At 42.4% G+C, this 22090-nt stretch overlaps 1 protein-coding gene across 5 annotated transcripts; it reads left to right on the top strand.

Moving 5' to 3' along the window:
• Positions 1-79: 79 nt before the first annotated feature.
• On the top strand, positions 80-21164 carry HSDL1 (hydroxysteroid dehydrogenase like 1). Of its 5 annotated transcripts, none has more exons than XM_033128921.1 (6): positions 106-200; positions 8353-8403; positions 11257-11482; positions 12164-12609; positions 12820-13047; positions 18400-21164. In XM_033128921.1, exons 3-6 carry the CDS (start codon positions 11263-11265, stop codon positions 18496-18498), a joined length of 993 nt encoding a protein of 330 aa, XP_032984812.1. In that variant the 5' UTR covers positions 106-200; positions 8353-8403; positions 11257-11262; the 3' UTR covers positions 18499-21164. The 5 variants fall into 5 exon arrangements, with proteins under 5 accessions (XP_032984813.1, XP_032984812.1, XP_032984816.1 ...); XM_033128923.1 differs by lacking the exon at positions 106-200 and adding an exon at positions 2069-2087; XM_033128924.1 differs by lacking the exon at positions 106-200 and adding an exon at positions 4237-4255.
• Positions 21165-22090: the final 926 nt, after the last annotated feature.

Below are 22090 nucleotides of genomic sequence, written 5' to 3'. Positions count from 1 at the left end.
TCCACGGCAACCGCCGCGCAGGCGCACACAGGCAGGTCCGCCCGTCCGGATGCAGGGGGGCGGGCCTTACAACGGCTCCGCCTCCGGCGCGTGCGCGGGTCACGTGGGGGTGCGGCCCGCGGCAGCTGCGGCGGCGGCGACGGGGGCGGCAGACGCACGGGTCCGGCGGGAGCAGCTCCGAGACTGCGTTGCTTTTGCAGGTACGGTGCTGCCAGCGTCCGGCCCCGGGCCCTAGGCCCGCCTGGTCCTCCTCGTTCCCCAGGGCGCGCCCTTCTCTATGTGCCCCACCACGCCCCCCCGGACCAATGCCCCTTCGCGCCATCGGGACACTGGACCCTTCCCTCGGACACCCACCCCCAACACCTACTCCCTTTAGACCCGTGTCCCCAACCCCAGAGCGCTTTGCCCTAATTCCATCCCTGCGTTGCATCCCAGAGGACTCTCTTCTGGGCCTGTCCCTAGGACCAGCAGATCTGGGGCCCCACCCACTGCGAGTGCCAGGTCCCCGTACCCTCAGACCCTTAACTGGGGTGCTCCGTACAACGCTCTGAGAATCACTCCCTTTGTCCATGCTTCTTTATTCTCAATTCCTAAGGACTTGGTATGAGTGGAATTTGTTGTCGTCTTTTGTTCTGAATTAGAAGTAATTTAGAATAAAGGAGCGCTTGAAGAAAGGGCACCGCCAGTTCCCGAAGCGGCGGTCGTTTGCTCAGGCTTGCTGGGCCCTGCCAGGTGCTGGAGGGGAGACCAGTGTTGGCTGCTCCTGTTCAAAGGAACGTGCAGCCCAGGCACTTCAGCAAACCAAACCCTGAGACCCTCTCCGTGACGCCAGCGGGATGCCCGCGGGGGGAGAGGGGCGGAGGCAGGGCGCGCACTTTGGGGCCACCATCCAGGGTTCTGGACTTGAATAGACCTTGAAATGAATTCCCACTGCCCACTTGTTTGCTGTGGGGTCCGTGTATGTCACTTTACCTTTATAAGCCTCAGCTTTCCTATCTGTAAACTGGGGATGATTATAACTCTGCGTCAGAAGGTTGATGCGAGAGTAAGTGAGGCGATAGAAATAAAGCACTTACGAGTCTTTTGCATAAAGCCTGACCACCACAGAGAGCCGATAGCTGACATTGAACACCGAATTATAGTGGCCACTAGCCAAGATTTGTTGAGCACTTACTTACATCCCAGGCACTGTTCTTAAGTGCTCTATGTGTCTGACCTCACTTAATTCTCATTATAATCTTAGGTAGGAGCTATTATCTCATGTTTAGAGGTAAAGTAACCTCACTTTAACCCAAGACACACAACTCTTACATGGGGAGCCTGGATTTGAACCCAGGAAGGCTCTTCAGAGTCTGTGTTTTTAATTACTGTAGTAATAGTCCAGGGGCATGGTATTTTTTTAGTTGATTTTTTTAAAAAAATTGAGATAAAATTTACATAAAATTCACATTTTAGCCATTTAAAAATATACTTTTCATAGCAGTATATTCCCAGTGTACAGCCCTCACCACTATTTAATTCCAGAACATTCCCATTCCAAAAAGAAATCACATTAGCAGTTCACTCCCCATTTCCCACTCCCCCTGTCCCCTGGCAACCATAATCTACTTTCTGTCTCTGCGGATTTGCCTTTTCTGGACATTTCATATCATTGGAATCATGATATTTGGAATCATGATTTTGTATCTGGCTTCTTTCACTCAGCATAATGTTTACAAGGTTTGTCCATGTAGCATGTATCCATACTTCATTCTTTTTATTGCTGAATAATATTCCATTATGTTGATAGACCACATTTTGTTTATCCATTCATCTGTTGGTCGACATTTGGGTTTTTTCCACTTTTTAGATGTTGTGAATACTGCTTCTATGAACATGGCTGTACAAGTTTTTGTGTGAGCATGAGTTTTCAGTTATCTTGGGTATATGCCTAGGAGTAGATGCTATTAATATCTTAATTTCTACTACACAAATGGAGACATGAAACAGGAGTACTGGATCCTGGATGAGTAATCCCATGTTCTGCTCTTTCCATTCAGCTTCCCATGGACTCAGTTTAGTGGCTTATTATAAATTGGCAAAGGAAGGTAAGGAAAATCCAAAAAGTCATGATATACCAATAATAACTTTGTCAAAGTGCTGACACGAAGTTTGAGAAGCTTCTTAAGCTTTTTATCCTCAAGGGTGAAATTTGAGCTGTGAATGCAAAGCAGTATTTGCTTCTATTTATTAAATAAATATTGTATCCACCGGACCCCGCCAGGTCCTGAGGAGGAATATTAAAGGTGGATGCACGCCCAGCCTCACAGCTTCACAAAGCTGTAGGAGGATTAAAGACGTAAATCTGAAAAGCAAAACTGTAAAAACTTGCAGACAATAACATAGAAAAACATCTTTATAAGTGGGGGCTATGGCAGGATTTCTGAAATAAAACATAAGCACGAACCATACAGGGAAAGACTGACAAATTGGACTCCATTAAAATGAAGACATTCAGGTCATAGAAAGCACTGTAGACAAAACATACAGAGAACTAGTATCCAGCACATAGAAAGAATTCTTACAATTCTGAAAGCAAAAGACAACACAATAGAAGAAAATAAGGCAAAAACTAGGAACAGGCATTTTATAGATGGGAAAACACAGCGCGTATCAGAAGAATGCCAGTCAACCTTATTAGTCGTCAGGAAATGCATATTAAAACCGTAATGACATCCCATGTCACAACACGCTGTGGGCAGAAGGTGAACTGGGGGACATTGCCAGCCATTGAGAAAGAGGCAGTGTGAACGCACACTCACTGTTGGTGGGCAAGCCAGTGGGTCCAGCCACTTTGGCAGTGTCTGCGGGAATGCATGGACGCCTTGTGGCCTCGCCGTGTGACTCGGGCATACTTGTCTGAGGAACTCTCACACACGTGCCCAGGAGATGTGCGTAAGAATGTTCATGGCATCGCTGATCAAAGCTGTAAACTAAAAACCAACAAAAACAACCCCAATGCCCATGGGCAATAGAAGGGATATATGAATATGGTGTATTCGTACCAGGAAATAATGTGCAGCAGTGAAAGTGGGACCTACCGCTACAGGAGCACAGATGAGTCTCACAAACAATATTGAGTGAAAGAAACAAGTCACCAAAGAATACATGCAGTACGATTCCTTTATATGAGGTTCACAACCAGGCAAAACTGAATACTGTTAGGTATTGCAGAATCCATGCTGGGGCAATACCTCGTACAGCTATTAAAAAAAAAAAAAAAGGGCAAAGGACTAATTCTGTCAGAATTTAGGCAGGTGGTTGCCCCTGGGTGGTGGAAGAGGATATGATCAGGGAAGAAGTGGATGGGGTTTCTAAGATGGGTTTTGTTTGTGAAGTAGGGTGGCTGCGTGGGTGTTTTGTTTTATTCTTTGAATGGTGCATAATAGGTTTTACAACTTCTACGTGTATTTTTCTTTCTTTTTTTTAATTACAGAAAAGTTAGTGTTAGGTGACATTTCCTGTCCTCAAGAGGCCTGTGCTTTACTTGGGGAACCAAGATAGAGAACCAATTAGACACTTAAGTAGAGTGCAGAGCAGTTTGGTAAGTGCCACATTGGGTGAGAGAGACAGAGGGGAACCCAGAGGTGGGGGTTGGTGCAATGACCGAGGAGAGAAAAGGAAGAGGTATGCCGGCCTCCAGTTTATCCCCAGGGCCTGGTGTGTCATCAGTGCCTGTCAGTGAGTGCTGGGATTGAATGGAAGACAAGGAATGGGACTTGAGCTGTTCTTAGTAGGATTTGAGATTGGATTTGAGTACTGGGAGCAAGGCAGATCTCGACTGCGTGAAAGAAGGAAGATTCCTGTGAGGGAAAAAAAATGTTAATGAAAATAAAGTCCACAGCCCTGGAGCCTTCCTGAAAAGTTGGACAGTGCCAGCTTTGAGGAGGACGCTGAGGACCGCCTCGGCTCTATCCCAGCTGTGAGAGATCACAGAAACCAGAGGCTTTCTTGTTCCTGTTCACACTTGAAGGTTTTGGTTTAAGGGATGTTGCAGGACTGGCAACTTGTCTCTTTAGGGTCCTAGAAACTAGACTGACAGACTGTCCGTCCGTCCGTCCGTCCATCCTAATGTGCAAATTTGTTCTCTTACAGTTCTGGAGGTCAGAAGTCTGAAATTGTCTCCCTGGGCTAAAGTCAAGGTGTCAGCAAGGATATGTCACCTTGGAGGCTCCAGAGGAGAATTTGTTTTCCTTGCTTTTGCCCGATTCTAGAGGTGCCTGCATTCCTTAAACTGTGACCCCTTCTCTCCATCTTCAAATCTAGCAGCCTAGCGTCTTTAAATATCTCCCCTGCCCCCTCTAAGCTCTGCTTCTTGGTCTCATCTTGTCTGACTCTGACCCTTCTGCCTCCCTTTCATAAAAATGCATGTGATCACATTAGACCCATCCTAGGTAATTCAGGATAATCCCCCCATCTTAAAATCTTTAATCAACCTGCAAAGTCCCCTTTGCTACGAAAGGTAACGTATTTACAAGGTTTGAGGACTAAGGTGTGGACATCTTGGAGACCCACTACCCAGATGACCACACTACCTTTCGTTTGGTGGTGCTTTGTCTTCTTCCCATGATACTTGCTTTATTTTCTCTGAGAACATTTTTGCCAATCTGTCTTGGGTTCTTTTACCATCCGTTTGGATAGCTCGGTGATGTCTCTGTTTCAGCCCAGACACTTCTCCCAGAACTCTTGGTTCTTGAAGGTTTTAGATCGGCATGTAGTGGAGCCGGACCCACCATCTCGCTGAGGTCTGCCTGTATTAGATTCAGGTGCCCTGTTCACCACTGAATTGAGTCATCTCGGTTGTAGGTCAGGGCAGTGTTATAGGTCACAGCAGTTGTGCTTTGAGGAAGTGACTTGGCTCCTTGCAGTTTTGACCATAATTTTCCCATGATATTTTTATAGTTGTAATGTTACCTTTAAGGTTTTTTTCAAAGGTTTTTTTTTATTTTAAGAGGTTTTTTTTTTTTGAGCAGTTTTAGGTTTATGATAAAAATGAGACGAAGGTACAGAGATTTCCCATGTGCTCCCTGCTCCCACACCTGCAGCCTCTCCCGCTGTCAGCGTCACATCACTAACCAGAATGGTACCTTTTTATTTTTTTTCTACCAAGGATGAACCTGCATTGACACATCACCCAAAGGCCATAGTTTACCTAAGACACTTTTTTTTTAATTGGGGAATATTGGAGAACAATGTGTTTCTCCAGGGCCCGTCAGCTCCAAGTCATTGTCCTTCAATCTAGTTGTGGAGGGCGCAGCTCAGCTCCAAGTCCAGTCAGCGTTTTCAGTCTTCACTTGCAGGGGGCACAGCCCACCATCCCATGTGGGAATTGAACCGGCAACCTTGTTGTTGCGAGCTTGTGCGCTAAGCAATTGAGCCCTCCGGCTGCCCCCTGAAAGTTCAGCGGCAGCTCATCATCTTCAATCTAGTGGAGGGCGCAGCTCACTGGCCCATGTGGGAATCGAACCAGTAACCCTGTTCAGAACTCGCGCTCTAACCAACTGAGCCATCCGGCCACCCCACCTAAGAGACTTTTAAGCGTTTGATGAATTAGCCCTGATGGGTACGGCCTTATCAAAGTAGAAGATGCCTAACAGATAGCAGGGAGTTGCTTTTCTTCCTGCACCTGTTTCTCTTGTTTCGATAGTATTTTCTGTAGAGGCAAGAAAACAAAGATTTATAATAACTTTTATAGGAAGGTTGTATAGGAACCAGAATTTTACTTTGTTTTATTGTTGCTTTTTAAATAATGGATTTCTCTAAGTTTTAGACTAATACCTATCCACCGAGAAATTAACAAGTCAAACCCCCAAAGCAAGTTAAATGCAGCTCGATATCTATACATATCTTGGTTGGCTCCTAGACTTAAATGTGTAGTAAACGGCCTTAAAACTCTGTTTCCATGAGCTTTCCTGGAATTTAGTGGCTTTGGAGGGAGTCCTGATTTCTTCTTTCATTAGAAATGATTTTCCATCTCGTACTTTAGGGTGGAGACGGGGATTGAGAGGATGAAAGCAATTGACAGTTTCCTGTTATTTTTCATTTATGGTCCCATCGAGGTATGAACAAATGTGTGGAAACGGTGTGTCTGAGGAGCAGCAAGCATTCAGTCACAAAGCCATGTGTCCTTCGTCCAGCCTTGCTTCATCCCCATCTGGACCGACCAGGGTTCAGGACTCCTCACGTTCTGCCTGCACTACTGCAGCCACACCTTCCACAACAAACCCAAAAGCTTCCTCCTTTGGCATAAGGGACTTACTGAGAGTGAGGCCCGAGCTTCCATTTGGCCTGAAGGTGTGTCACGGTCTGGCCTCCCCTCCACCCCCTTTCCGTCTTTCGGTGCCCATCCTGTGCTGTAAGCACACTGAATCTGTCCCTGTTTCCTGGCAGGCCAGACCTTTCACGGACCTGGCAGGCTGGGCCTTGCCTCCTCTCTGCCCAGAACGGTCTTACACCTTCGTCAGCAGTGCCCTCACCACATTACATTGAATTGCTCTATTCATCTTTCCGTGCTTTCTGTGTCCACGGGGTGGCAGGGGCTCCTGGCTTAACTCGGAATGGGTCCTCAGTGTCCGACCCGGAGTTTTCTTCATTGCTGTTGTTTTCATAGTTTGAATGTCCTCGTAGACTTTCCTACAGACAAGTGACCATGCATGTTTAGGCTTCTTGGCTATATTGTCTATTATTCATAAATAAGTTGGTGTTTGAATTTGTCAGTCTTCTGTGAGTTTGGTTGATGTGAGTCAAATCTCTCCCACTGGAGTTGCGTTTGGGGAATGATCAAGTTGCCTTTCTGTACCTCAAGGCTAAATGCCATCAGCCCTCTGACTCTCTGTGATTTTTAAAAAATATAGCAGTGATAATACATATTTAAGGTACTTGTGGTGGAATTGTATGTTAAAATATGGTAATGGTTTTCCCCCCAACAATATGGTGAAGGGGAATTGAGTGGGTAGAGTCGAGAAGTGGGTCCAACTTGGGGGTGAAGGCCCTGGATACCACTGTTCTCAACTCACCCCTGAAGTCGGTGTGTCTCCTGCTGGAGCTGAGCAGGAGGTCCCTGGTGGGTTTTGCACATGACATTTTTCTTTCTGTAAAGAATCAAAGGAATTTGTTTGGTGGTCCCCTCTGGAGTGGGGAACAAGATGGTATGTGGAGACTGAGAGCTAAACAGGAAAAACAGCCTGGGAGCTGAACAGAGACTGGGTAGGACAGTTTAATGCAACAAACATCTGTTGAGCTCCTGCTCTGTGCCAGGGGTTGTGGAAGGTGCTGGAGAAACAGAGGAGTCAGATGGGGCCTCAGCCCTAGAGAACTCTGCCTCGTGGGGCTGGGTCAAAAACAGGACAGTTATGACACAGTGTCTAGGGTGAAAGGAGAGGGAAAAGGTGTACCAGAGTTTCTTTTCATTTCCTCATTCTTGCAGCACCTGTCCCACTCACAGGCTAGAATGGGCTGTTCAAGATACCGTAGGACACTTCCTCCCCGCCACCTCCGCCAGCTGATCAGACAGGTGCTGGATACCTGAGCTCAAGGGCTAGTGAGAATCTCTGCCAGGAATTTGGAATAGAGATGCCAGGTGGCTGCAGGAGTGTGGAAGTTGGAGTGCTCTTCAGATAGAGTGCAGGAAGGTGGCTTGCAGAGGGAAAGAGGAGGCCCCAGGGAAAGCCCAGGAGGACACCAGGGAGAAAGGATGGTAGTGTCTGTCCCCCTCCCGGGCCAGCTTCTTCCTGCGCATGTGTCCTGAGCTCCCCATGTCTGTGCAGAGCACCATCTCGCTCTAAGCTATTTGAACAGGTTTTGTCCCATTTGATGAAATGTTTCTGAAGCAAAAAGGTGCAGGAAAAGGGGCCCATTTCCGCTGAGCCTTTCACCAGGCAGACGCTGTTGTTCCCTTCCTTATTCTGGGATGAGGAAATGCTTTGCGGCCTATATACAGAGGGTGCCAAAAAAATGTATACACATTTTAAGAAAGGAAAACTGTATTAAAATTATAATACTCAATATATACCAGTGACAAAAGATGAATACAAGTCACGTTTGAGTTCCGCAATTACAAGAGGTGCTCAAAGTGGTTACCATCAGCGTCCAGACACTTCTGATTACGGCGAACTACTGCTTGAGCAACGTTGCCCAAAGTGTCCACTTGTATCCATTTTTTGGCACCCCCCGGTATACAGGAATTCATGGCATAAGAATTTTTGCGTTTTCTTAATTTTCAAAACCTTTTATCTCAGTTTCATATAAAGTTTTCCCAGCTGAGCTACGAGGGCAAAGGAAAGGAATTTATTTTGTGTTGGTTTTTGTTTACAGATTGGCCTTAAGAGAGGTAGAACAGCATATTCCTGAAGACCAAGAGACAAGGTAAGAGGAAACCATGACAGTTAATGACTAGAGTAGAAAGATCGGTAAACTCCTTTATAATCAGGCATCTTTTGCTAAGAGTGTTTTCCTTCACAAATATTCAAATTCTTGAAAAAAATTGTCTGGGATGGAGGGAGGAAGTTGAGTTTCCCATTAGTATGAGGTCATTCCATGAGGCATATCAGACCTCCTATTTAGCTAGAACCTCATTACAGACACTTTATGCAGTTAACTTTCCCACAGGTGTTGCTTTGGCTACAACCCATTAGATCTTGATGTGTGGTATTTAATTTTTCATTGAAAACGTTTTAACATCTTAGATAAACATGCACCTGTTATTTAGAAGAATACATTCAATATTGCAAGTGTGTAATTTTTTTGTCATAGTTTTGTTATTTCTACTTTTATTACATTTTGTTTGAAAAGTACTAGTGCATGCAAGTGATTATTTTTTGCATTTACTTTCTCATGGCCTAGTGTTTGATTAGTATGACAAAAGGCACGTGTATACTTGAAAACATAATTTCAGGATCTCCCAGTTTCAGATGGTTTAACATGGACTCTCAGTTTTTATATTCTTTCTGATAAGAAGTTAATGTTTTGGTCGTTTCTTTGGGAATCCAGCAGCTAATACTATTCAGGGACTGTAACCATTGTGAACACTGATACAAGGCCAGGTCAGGGGCACATCCAGTCAGCTGCCTGCCTCCGCATGGACTTAATTATATATGGAGACGGCAGAGCAAGAGACTCTTGAAACGGGTGGGATGTCATTCCCTCTTCTCTAGTGTGGGTAAGCTTTGAGAGGCATTCATGCACAGCAGGAAAAGAATGAATGGTTTTGAGACAAATGATCCTAACTTTGAATGATTTGGGAGCAGACAAGGAGTGTTATTGCCTGTTGTCTGGCAGATGGATCAGGAAAAGAAAGGCACCTTCAGTCCAAACTTTGTTGATCTTGGTACTGCATACTTTAGGAAATCTTAGCCAGTGGGGTCCATGAAGGAAAATCACCCCCAAAGAGCATTTAATTGTATTTATTAAGTATTTGGTTTGTGCAGCTAATAAAGTTTATAATATTTTCTTTTCATAATCAGTCTTGACATTCTTATTTAGGAGGTAAGTTTCTATGAACAGAACCACAGTATATAGCATTTTACCCGTAGGAAATAAGGTGGCCCAACTTCAGTCATTTTCTATATTGTCATTTGAGAAAAACATTCTTTAACTTACTTAATGCCACATCAACTTAATTAGTAATAGGGCAGCAATATACAACTTTCTGTTTGATGAGAGAGTATATATCCTTATTGGAGGGCATTTAAGAATCCTACTGCCCATCCATTTCTTCAGTTTTCTATCATATTTCTTTTGTATGTTTTGTTTTTAATTTGGACTACACATTCATATATATATATTCAACACATATATTCATATATTCAACAGTTTTGATTATTTTATGTGCCTTTTATCACAATATGGTGTCATTTTTATATAAACATTCCATTTGTAGTTAATTTATTTTCTCCTGTTTATTTCATTTTTCGCTTTGCAGCTTGGTTGAGCTTATTTTGTAGCCGAGTGGGAGGAAATTCACTCGTTCCTCCTTAAGCGTATGTCAATTTTTGCTGCTATTGTTGGGTGTTTTCTTAGTTTCATGATTTCCCCCCTGCCCCCCACCATTTTAATGGGATTTCTATAACAGGGACTGATCCCAGAAGTTTTATATACATACATTTTGCCTTAACATCAGTTTTCTTTTATATAATAAATGCTGTGTCCTTGTGTTTGTGTAAATCTGATCTCCCTGTAATTTAATTGTGGTCTGTTCTGGTCTGTTCGATACGTTGTCCCTTATCGGTAGTGCCCAGTTGGGTCAGTGGCTCCCCAGGTCCCATCTAGGATGAAGTTCCTCATCCGTGGTCATGCCCAGCCCTTGTCTACTCTGCAGGGTTATCTCTGATTGCAAGCCTGCATGCACCAGTTCATACGGCATTGAAAATGATTCTGTTAAATGTCTGTCTCTTCTCCATACAGTAATTTAATTCACCTTCGAATCCTTAGCATCTGTCACAGTACACGAACATAGTAGGTGCTTTGTAAATTCTTGCTGTGTGGATACTTACAAGAGTTGTATTGGACTTTTCTTTCCTCAAACATAAAGGGACGGTGTACAAATTAAGCTAGTAGGATGGAGGAGTGCTTACTCCATTGTCATTTGAGAAAACCATTTCTTTTAAGTTTGTGGAGTATGTCTTTTCTAATACACATTTGTGTATATTATTTATATGTAATATGTGCTTAATTTATGTGAAAGGTTATTGAAGCTTAGCTTTGTCTCAAATGGACTGTAAGCCCTTTGTGGCCAAGGTCAGGTCTTAATATTACTTCTATTTCTTCTACTTTGTCTCCACCTGGGTAGTAGGCACTCTGCACTTGCTGATATGAATGAAAGAAAGAAACAAACATCCTTCTCAGCAGTTAAATGAATTAAAAAGTCTGTGCCTGTCATTACACTGGGCTAGGAGCTTTTTTTTAGGGCACAGAGCATGTTGTGTTTATCTCTGTATCCACAACATGTAGCACAGCGCCTGCATTTTAATAGGAATTTGGTATCTCTTGGTAGCTGTCAACACAACTAATCTCCTTGGAAGAAAAGAACTTTATAAACTACAAATGTTAGTGAGATCATAAATTGCCTGGATCCACGGCCTACATGCATTGGAACTGTTACTGTTGTCGGAATGCAAAATTGTTAAGCTCTGATGTCCTCAGATGTCTTTCTTCACTCAGACTAGATGCGTTCCTTTAAGTTACTGAACAAAGAACACCTCTCTTTCCCCTTCCCTGCAGGCTGCCATGGCTGCCGTTGACAGCTTCTACCTCTTGTATAGGGAAATCGCCAGGTCGTGCAATTGCTACGTGGAAGCTCTAGCTTTGGTTGGGGCCTGGTATACGGCCAGAAAAAGCATCACTGTCATCTGTGACTTTTATAGCCTCATCAGGCTGCACTTTGTCCCACGCCTGGTGAGCAGAGCAGATCTGATCAAGCAGTATGGAAGATGGGCAGTGGTGAGCGGTAAGGAATGAGATTTCAATTCTTGCCTAATTTAAAATCGAAATGATTGTTCCTGTTTAAGTTGTGTTTTAAGTTGGATGCATGATTCTAGGCGTCACTGAATTTAATGCGATGTTTTCATGGGAACTTGCTGATAATAAAAAACATACTCTGGTAGGATTATGTTCACATTTCCTTACTGCCCCCATCTTGGAAGAATTTTCCTATGGTTTTTATCCTTACTCTGCCCTCTCCTGTTCCCAGTCGTGTTCCAGCCCCACCTTCCTACACGTTTTCCTTTTTTGCTGTGTTTTGAAATTGTCCTTATGGACTCTCTTCACTTTCCGAAATGCTTTCCTTATTTTAAATGTCATTTCAATTTGTCATTGTTGCCCAGGAAATTACCTCCTGGCACTCATTCAAGCCAGAGAAATAAGTTTGGAAACAGCTTCCTACTGTGTCTCACAGTCAACTTGGTGAATATAAAACAGCTCTTCCTGGACCCGTCAGGGTGTCTGGGAGAGCGTTTGACTGGCATGTATCTTATGCTGTTGTGCTTGACGGACCAGTATCAGGGCTCGCTTGACTTCTAGTGTGATTCTTTCTCTGATGAAAGCAGGAATGGGAAATGGGGATTTAAGGTTCAATTTTGAAGATCTCACCACGAAAAGAGCATGCTCACTTTTCCTGGTTGTACTGTAGGTGCAACAGATGGGATTGGAAGAGCCTATGCAGAAGAGTTAGCAAGCCGTGGTCTCAATATCATCCTGATTAGTCGCAACCAAGAGAAGTTACAGATGGTTGCTAAAGACATCGCTGACACCTACAAAGTGGAAACCGATATTATAGTGGCGGACTTCAGCAACGGCCGTGAGATCTACCACCCAATTCGAGAAGCCTTGAAAGACAAAGACATTGGCATCTTGGTAAATAATGTAGGTGTGTTTTATCCCTACCCCCAGTATTTTACTCAGGTCTCCGAGGACAAACTCTGGGACATCATAAATGTCAACATTGCTGCGGCTAGTTTGATGGTCCACATAGTGTTACCGGGGATGGTGGAGAGAAAGAAAGGCGCTGTCGTCACTATCTCTTCCGGCTCCTGCTGCAAACCAACGCCCCAGCTGGCTGCCTTCTCTGCTTCCAAGGTAATTTGTTCTTGGTTGAAAATGAAATCATGATGCAGTAGAACATTTATTACCATGGTTTGGTCCCATTTGTGGAGCTCTTTGTCAGCAACTCATGTTTGCTAATGCTGTGTTTTTTCCTGAAATGATAATAAGCAAGCTTTTTGTCTCCTGCATTTTCTTCCAAGTTCCAGAAAATTAAAAGTCTTTTCCCCTGCTCCATTTTAACAGGCTTACTTAGACCACTTCAGCAGAGCGTTGCAGTATGAATATGCTTCCAAAGGAATCTTTGTACAGAGTCTAATCCCGTTCTACGTGGCTACCAATATGACCGCACCCGGCAGCTTTCTGCACAAGTGCCCGTGGTTGGTACCTTCACCAAGAGTATATGCACATCATGCTGTTTCTACTCTTGGCATTTCAAAAAGGACCACAGGATACTGGTCCCATTCTATCCAGGTAACAGTATGCGCTCAGCTCTTGTAATAATTAGGTTAATGCACCCTAAACCTTTCTAAATGACACATGGGAATCTGATTGAAGCCTAATGCTGAACGATGAGAATTGCAAATTCTGATTCTTAAACCTGACACTCTTAGTGGTTCTGGTTAAGTCACTAAATACTTTTTTGTGGGATTATTATTTTAAGAACATTCTACTTGACACCTGAGAGATAAAATATGCTTTTATCATATTAGTAGATAGTAATAGTATAAAAATATTAAGGATTTATATGGGAATTTCAAAAAAGATTCTAGTAATGCTTAAGGGGATACCTCTAAGTTAACAACGTAATCCCAAAATATAAAATCACAGACTAGGTCTATATTTCATGTAACATTATGTCAGATAATATCTCAGTATATTCTTAGACGTATTTGTTCAAGAATCACAGCTTTTTCTTTTTTACGTTTATTGTTCAGGGATGACAAAGTATGGGTCTTTAGTATTTTAAAGAGTAACTTTGTTAAATATTTGAAAATTTCATTCTAAGTATTACATAGAGAACTCATAATGTTTTGTTATAACACAGTTGTGTTTCTTTATCTGGCATAGTAAGTAGATATGCCCTAGCTTAGACGTCTTTTTTCTTTAGTATGTAGAGTTTTCTTAAAGTACCAAACAGATATTTTTGAGACTCTTTGTATGACGATGATTAAATTTACCTTTACTGAATAAATAGATAAATAAATCAACAGTGAACTTTTACTTTTATCAAAAGGTTTGGTTAAAAATTTCTTTAATAAGAAGCAGTTTTATTTAGGTGGTTATTTCCAGGTCTTTAATTACTGGAGAAAAGTAGAGAAACCTAAAATAGTTTTAGAAGCCACTGACCATGAAGTTCCCTGAGAAGTGAAGATATAATGAGGACGGGGTTTAGATGCAGCAAATACTTTGACTGCAGTTATAAAACACCAACTTTTTAATTACAATTAAACTTTGTTCACATTGATGAACGTTTCTTGAAAATGTGTATTTTTCTGTCAAAAATTCTGTTAAGCTAATTTAATTCCTAGAGTAGTTTTCTATACAAAGCTATTAAAACTTTCCATTTTTTTCCATTTTCATTTTTATTTTACTCAAATTACTTTTAGCATCATCAGTATTTTTTCAATTTTACAAGATTTGACCCATTGATTGCTCTTTTGCCCATAGCAGATTTCTCTGATAGCTTTTGCCATTGCGACTTTTATTTTGTAATCATTGTATCTTCTGAACGTAGTTTACTCAGATTGCAAAGATCTAAATTTTGTTAAGATTTTAATCCTCTGTCAATCTTCAGCTAATAAGAAATTTACTGTATGAAGTTTGACATATCAACATATCATATAAAGCTTTGTTTTGTGGTGTTTATTTTGGTTAGTTTTCTACATTATGAGTTAAATAAGAATATTAGACTGTATTTATTTCTTAACGAGAGAGGTGATAGATTGAACATGAGTGGTGGAAGGAAAGGAAGCAGGAAAACATTCTCAAGTTTTGGGCTTTAAAACCTGGTGGTTCCATTTACTCAAATAGGTAGCATGGGAGGAAGAGACCAAGTTTTGGAGAAACATTAAGAGTTTTACACGTGCTGGATTTAAAGGTTCTGGGAAATTGTTAAGAGAAGCGGAGTTGGCAGCTGCATAGGTGGAACCTCAGATGAGAGGTTTATACGGATGTAAAGGCTTACTGGTCATCAGCGTTTAGCTGGATGAGAAGAGGTGGGGTAGGTGACATTCATCTAAGGAGAGTGTGTAGAGAGACAAGACAGCTTGGTCAGAGACTCAAGGAACTCCCACATTCCAGGGGCTGGTGGACTGCGAAGGGCAGTCAGCAGGATCAGTAGGAGAGAAGGAGAGTGGAACACAGGTGCCAAGGGGAGACATGGTTTTCAGGTGGAGGAGGGAACAGCCATCAGTGTCACGTGATGCCATCTAGCCCAAATCATAAAGATCAACACATGTGTGTTGGGTTTAGAATCTTGGAACTCCTCGGTGACCTTGATGAAAGCAGTTTTTAGAGGCATTTTAGGGAGCAGCTGGATTGCAGTGAGTAGCTGTGTGTGGAGAAGAGGGGGACATGCTCAACAGTAAGGCTGTGTAGGTGTTGGTGGATGGATTAGGTCGAAGGAAGGAGTTCTGCTTGTTAGTTAATTTATGCGAGCTAGCAGAGACTTGCCGGTAACTTAATGCTGAAGGGAAAGGGTAGGTGTCAAAGAAAAGCTGAAAGACAGGAGAAAGAAGGCATGGTTCCAGGAAGCTGGGGGGATAGGACTGATAGCACAGGTAGAGGGGCAGTGGTGTGGACTTAGGAAACAACTAGAAAGCGACAGAGGCGAGAGGAGAGGCTGGGAGCCCACGTGGAAGCGGCGGCACTCCTGTCTGATAGCTCCTATGTGCTTGGGTCATCTCACTGACGGTGAGGCGGAGGGTGTTCGAGGCTTGAGCATGGGGGAGCTCTGAAATAATAACTGAAGAAGGGAGAGTGAGGGGCCCGGGGAAACACCAGTGGATCACTGAGCAGAGAGGAGGCCCGAGTGATAATGGGGACTCAGAATTGATGGTGGCTGCAGTCTGTGCGGCTTTTCTTCAGCAGGACTCAGCACTTTTCATATGTATGAGTTACCTTTCTTGAAGCCACTTCAAAGATGGCATCTAAGGCAGTTTCACCACATTTTACTGGGAACACTTCTAAATTTGTAAGAAAAGAAGTTAGGGAGCAGGTTTCCTCACTCCTGACCCGTGCCTCAGCCTCCCTTACACATGTCTGCAAAACAGCAGTTCTCAACAGGAGCAGTGCCAGACTGACTCACAACCATAACTTCTTTGCTTTCTCCACAACTATTCATGTAATTTAACGATTACATCTTTATGTATTATACTAGCTGTCTTCATAAAGATTTGCAAGCAAAAAAATAGGAAAAAAAAGATTCAGACTTAAACAACAGCTAGAAAGGAGTGAACTGTATTTGCTTTAATTTTAACTAGTTGTCAGTGTTGATGTGGGAGCATTTCTTACCATTTTCAGAAGTAGCATCAGGCAATATGAAATCGTGAGCTTCAGAACACACAGTAAGTTTGACAGAAAAAGAAGAGCCTTTCTGTTGTAGCTTTCTATCTCTGATACTTGACATAAGGGCCAGAAACATGCTGCTATGTGTTTGGTTGAAAAAACAATGAACTTGAAAACTTGACCAATAAAGCTCTTGCTTATGACCACGGAGACTGTGTTCCAGGTGATAGGATCCATAGAGAAAGCTTTGGGGAATGGGGAGCCAAGTGGGAGAATCTGAGCTCTCGCATTGGCTTGAAGTCTTTTCTGAATCCCTTCCTACTTTTGATGTATTTGTTCACACATATTTTGTGTGTGTGTATTGCTATTGGAAAGAGAAAACGTGGCTTTGGCGAGAGGTGGAGCGTAGAGGAAATGAAAAGGCCCTGGGACTGCATATTGCCGTGTGGGGGAGGGGCCAAGGGGGGGCAGGCTGACAACTGTGTGGGAGATGGAAGCCCTTCTGTCAGTTTTTGTTGCAGGGGAGGACCAGCTCCTTTCTTAGGCCTGGACAGACTGGTCGGGAGCCTGAGCATGCGCAAAGCCTTCCAGAACCCGAAACCCACCCCTCCTCTCTTTCTTATCCACACATTCACGCTCACATCTCCTCACTTGGGGTACTCTCCTGCAGTTGCGAGTGCCCAGAGACTTGGTATTCCTTCCTTCTGTTGTTACCTACACAGGTCAAGGAGTCAGCCCCTTTAGTTTATCTAGATACCCAGGGGATGAAAGTCTCTCCTCTCCCATTAGCTCTTTCCACCCTGCCGCTCAGGGTGCTGAAACCTCATTGGGATGAGGCAGACAGGGTGTTCCAGGGAAGTCTCCACATGCGGCACCTGAGGAAACAGGCAGAGTCACGTACTAGTCCCCGTGCGTCATACACAGTGGTCATGGAAAACAAACAGGTTTTCAGCTGCTGATTCTTTCTCCACCAAATCAGTACTGAAAAAAAATGGACTTTGAAGGGGGAACCAATTGTGTCATCTGTGTCAGGTGCACCTGTGTGTTTGAGCATGACAGTCCTTACTGGGTCCTCCTTAGGGATCATAAGCTGACTTTTATCGCCTTGGATTTAGAACCTTTTGCTTTAGGACAGCAGCTCCAAGGAGGGATATCCAGGTTTTGTGTTTTTTGGGGTTTTGTTTGTTTGTTTGTTTGTTTTTTCTCCTCCATGAAATCCTGGTTCTTTAAAGAGGTCCACAGAGACCTTAGTCTTTTTCCCAGAAAGTTACCAATGACTCGAAGCCAAACCCTGGGCTCCTGTCTCCCAGCTGGGAAGCGTGCTGTGAACAGTTCAGTTCTGGGACTGTCGTCCTGCAGTTCATGGTACTGCGACCCCCTCCTTGCTCAGTGTGGGCCCTTGGAGTTGCAGAGTAACCTGGGTCTGTTTATTAAGGAGATGGTGGGGTAACCATTATTATACTTCTGTTCAAGGCTATAATTTCAGCACTTTCCAGGAGCCTGTCCATCTCCCTTTCTTAACACACAAGGTGTTAGAACTTTTGCTCAGTGTAGCTTTCACTATACTGACAAATCTGGGTTCTAACAAATCTGTCAGTATCGCGCAGGATTTTCCCACCGCAGCACTACTGGTATTGGGGGTTGGATAATTGTTTGTTGTTCAGCCTGTCCCTGACCCCTACCCACTGGGGGCAAGTAGCACCACTAACCCAGCTGTGACAACCAGTAATATTTCTGGACGTTGCCATATGTCCATCGGGGGGCAAAATGGCCTTGGCTGAGAGCCCCTAGAGCAGAAGGACGTCAGCAGGACTCCCTGCCTGGATCCCCAAGTCATCTTTATCATGTCTCAAGACAGTGAACCAGGGTCCTGGTGTTTTTGACTCAGTTCTCGTTCAGCTGAGCTCCACTTAGCCCCTCAAACGCATTTTCTCACACAGTACTGAGCACGTGTGCATTTATCTGTTTCAACTGCCTTTTATTCCTGAAATGATTTTGTAATTCTTAACCAAATGAACGTACTATTAATATCATGTTAAGTAAAGATGGAATCATATTACTGCACGTAGGTCTCTCTGGCCTCATGAGAGAAAGGGGGTGGATGGGTGCTGATCATGTTTCTGTTCCTATTGAGACTAGCATGGGGTCTTATGCAAATGTAGGTGCACAGTACAGCAGCGCCTAAGGGCTTATTCCTTTTTTGTGTTTAAAGTGATTGGTGATATATGTTGGATTAGATCATATGCTGATTTGTGCATTTCAGTGTCAGTGGCTTTGGGTTCTAATCTTATAACCTTTTTCTCTTTTCATTTTTAGTTTCTTTTTGCACAGTATATGCCTGAATGGCTCTGGGTGTGGGGAGCAAATATTCTCAATCGTTCGTTACGTAAGGAGGCCTTATCCTGCAAAGCATGAAACTGGATGGATGGTTTGGGAAGTTTTGCCAACTCACGGGAACCTGCAGTATTTTGACATTTGGAAGAACACATCTAATTTATCTTCTGTGTTTTCTTTCATTACTGGTTATTTAGCATACTGTTGACACATCATTTGCAAATCAAACATACTTTCAGAGAATGCTGTGGAAAAGCCTCGAGGGCCACGTGGGTGGCACAGCATGAATAGTGACTGAGGTACAGGAACTGATAGAGGAAACCTAAATTTCGATTCTTTTTTTTTTTCCTAAGCTGTTCAAAAGTTTGGTGATATATGTTGCTACAGCAATCTGACATTGAAGTATACTTACAACATGACTTGTCTCTTCTTACCAGATGTTGTTTTTTAAAGGAAATTATCTATTTCAGTAGATGGATTCTAGTATTGGTTTTCAAATGTTCATCAGGAAAGGCTATTTAAAAGTGTTATTTTATAAATAAGATTGCTGGTGTGATTAGCAGTAGAAATCTGTGTGTATTAATATTGTATAGCTCTAATTATTTGATTTTTTGTGTAAGAAAATACTGTTCTTCGACTGATACTTCATTAGTGAATCATATATGTATGTATGTTGTGTGTATCTGGGCAACTTTATCTACCTTTCAAAAAGATTTTTTTGTCAAGATGGCTTAACATGGTATCTTACAGGGTACTCAAATTCTAGGTTATTCTTTTTTGTACTAAACAAGCCTACCCAATTTTGTGCTATAGGTTTGCCATGTATAATATTACTTCAATATTCTGTGTTTTAAAAATCTATGGAATTAATGCATTCCTATATTTGGACGTGTAATGACTGACCCTCAGTCATGTCTTGATTTATAATTATTGTGGCTAAGTAGTGATTTCTAAGCCTACGACCCATTTTATAACTGAATTTAGTCCTTTAGAGCTTGTTAATTTGGTTTTCATACATTTTTCCATGTAATATTATTCCATTCCAGTAGCATTATTGGTGTGTAAACATTGAGTATTTATGGAATAGTAGTTAAAATAGGGACAACTTATGTGTGTGATATAATGATTGTATCTGTTGAAATAAGTTAGCAGCTCATTCTTGGTTTTTGTAATTAATTTATATATTATAGTGAATACTTTTATTGGTGTGAAGATAATTGTGCACAACCCCCTATAACCCATAATACGGGTTAGCATTGAAACCTACTTTGAAATGTTTTTGGTTCAGGTCCTATAAAGGCAAACATTTTTGAGGACCACATACCTACCTAGTGCTTTGACAGTTGTAAATCACTATATGAATGTGGCAGTATGTGCAATTTGAAAATTTGGAGTTTAATGGGACACTGATGCAGAAACTAGTAAATAGATTGAAATCAGGACTTCTCTTGAATTGGTTTCTCCCGAGATGATGTTCCATCATGAGTAGGCTTAAGCGTGCTTTTATGCTATACCCACAATTTTGCCAATGACATTGGCTCAGTGTTTCCAGATGTGACTTCAACTTAATGCAGAAGCTCTTCCACTTAACTGATCAGGCCCTCATCACATAAGAGGAAGACATTCAGATGTGAAAACTGACACACTAGCAACACTACATAACACTGAAGGTTTTGATGGAGTTAGCTTGGAAGCCTTTATTGGGTCACATTTGGCATTTTTCCTCACCCAGCAATTAATTTATGGTCATTAAGACTTTACACACCAGAAAATAAATTGACTTCTTGCCACATTGACCTGAACTCTGATGTGTAATAAGAAGTAGTAACTTTATGTAAAAAACACCATATTTATTTCTAAGGTGTTATGTAGTACAGCAATGTCTTATATTTATAGATGAGGTATTGAATCATTGTTACATGATGACAATAAGTAAACCATGTCAGTGATGTTTTAAAATTCTCTACTTGGCAGGACGTATGTAAATAAGCTGATTGGTGCAGTTAGTGAAAGATCAAAACCAGGAATCTTCCTTAGGGTTTGTCTTACATAAAATGCGTTTTCCCGGAGCTCATTTGAGAGTCATAGTTGGACCACTGTAGATGGGGTTTCTTATTAAGAATGTGGAAAATAAGAACCTTTGAAACAGTCTGTGAACTGAAAATTTAACAATGACAGCTGTTGCTTCTTTCTTTGGAAGAGGTTTTGCTCTGTGTGTTTGTAAATTTGTTGTCTGGAACGAAAGATACATTTCCCCCCCATAGAAACAGTTACTTAAAAATTAGAAAACCTTAATCTGTGAACACCCGTGGTAGTAATTCATTAAGAGCTGGTAATTCAGCAAGAAAATTGTATACAACCATGTCTTTTGAAAGTACTAAGTCGATTTCTTGATCTCATTCTCCTGATCATTGACTTGAGCAATGAGATCACTGGCAGTTTTGCCACAAGCCATTTCCTTGAGTGAGGATGAAAGGTCGACTGTAGTGGATTTAAGAAAGAGTGGGAAATACAAGGGAGACAGCAAAGAGAGAGAGCTCTGCTGAGGAGTCCTTTTGTTTTGTGTTGACCTGTGACTTAAAATCTTACCACATTTGGGAACCAGAGGGTTAGATAGTGTCCTCCATCTTGACATTTTGTGCCCTCCGAAACCAAGTCCAGTCTCTCCGTGTTTCTCTCTGTCTCAGTATTGGCCAGGCTGTTACTCTTTAAAATAACATTTAGTTTGAATAAAGATTTACCTTCCATGGTATTGTGAATGTTTTATTACACACATGAAGCATGGATTTAGGAAGGTATGTTAGAACCTGCAGTGGTGGAACCTACGGCTCTCAGGTTTCCTTGGTAGATTTCCAAACCGTCTCTGTCTCACGTCCTGACTCCCTTCAGTATATAGGGGTCTCAGAAGCTGGCAGCCTTCTCCCCTTTCCCATTTTTTTGGGCTTCACTATCACATTACAGGGATATTTGCAATTCACTAGCCTATCTCAGTCCCTAATAATTGGGTTGTGTATTCAATGGCCTGGTGACTTAAAGGGGTGTTAAAAGGACCCTGGCCAAGACCAGTTTACCCCAAATTGGAACAACACAGTTAAGTTGAAGATCAAGTACATTAATGGTGGCAGCAGGGAGTGCTTAACTCTGAGGATTTACAAATGGAATTCTCTCTCTGCAAGTTCCTAACTGATACAATCTCAAAATGGGGGTGGGGGTGAGGGAGGAGAATGTAATCAGACGTGGGTTGATCTAGGTATAACCACCACCATTTATTGAATATGTGTGACTCAAGCTCTGTATGTCTATGTTTTTTTTTAACCCTCATTCTATGACATAGGTAATGTTTCTTTTTTGGGTGAGGAAGGTGAGGTACAAAGAATTGACGTACAACTTGCCCAGGACCACAAAGCTAACAGGTGATTCTGTATTTATCCACCATATTAAATCAGTTTTGTTAAATGTTAGAGGAAGTGAAATGCTGTGTTTTTTTTTTTTTTTTTGGTCATATCGGTACCATTCTGCATGATCATGGTGCAGTGGAAAGTTCAAACAAGATATAAGCAGTTTTATCTATCTATTACATAGCACATCAATTTTCATTAGCATAACGTAAAACATGTTTTCAGTCCCCCAATTGTGCCGAATGCCAAGTGTGGGCCAGTTCAGCATTTAGACA

The sequence above is a fragment of the Rhinolophus ferrumequinum genome, chromosome 15 (assembly GCF_004115265.2).
Source record: "Rhinolophus ferrumequinum isolate MPI-CBG mRhiFer1 chromosome 15, mRhiFer1_v1.p, whole genome shotgun sequence".
Classification (NCBI taxonomy): domain Eukaryota; kingdom Metazoa; phylum Chordata; class Mammalia; order Chiroptera; family Rhinolophidae; genus Rhinolophus; species Rhinolophus ferrumequinum.
The sequence above is the reverse complement of the archived record's forward strand: the minus strand, read 5'-3'. Positions and strand labels throughout refer to the sequence as shown.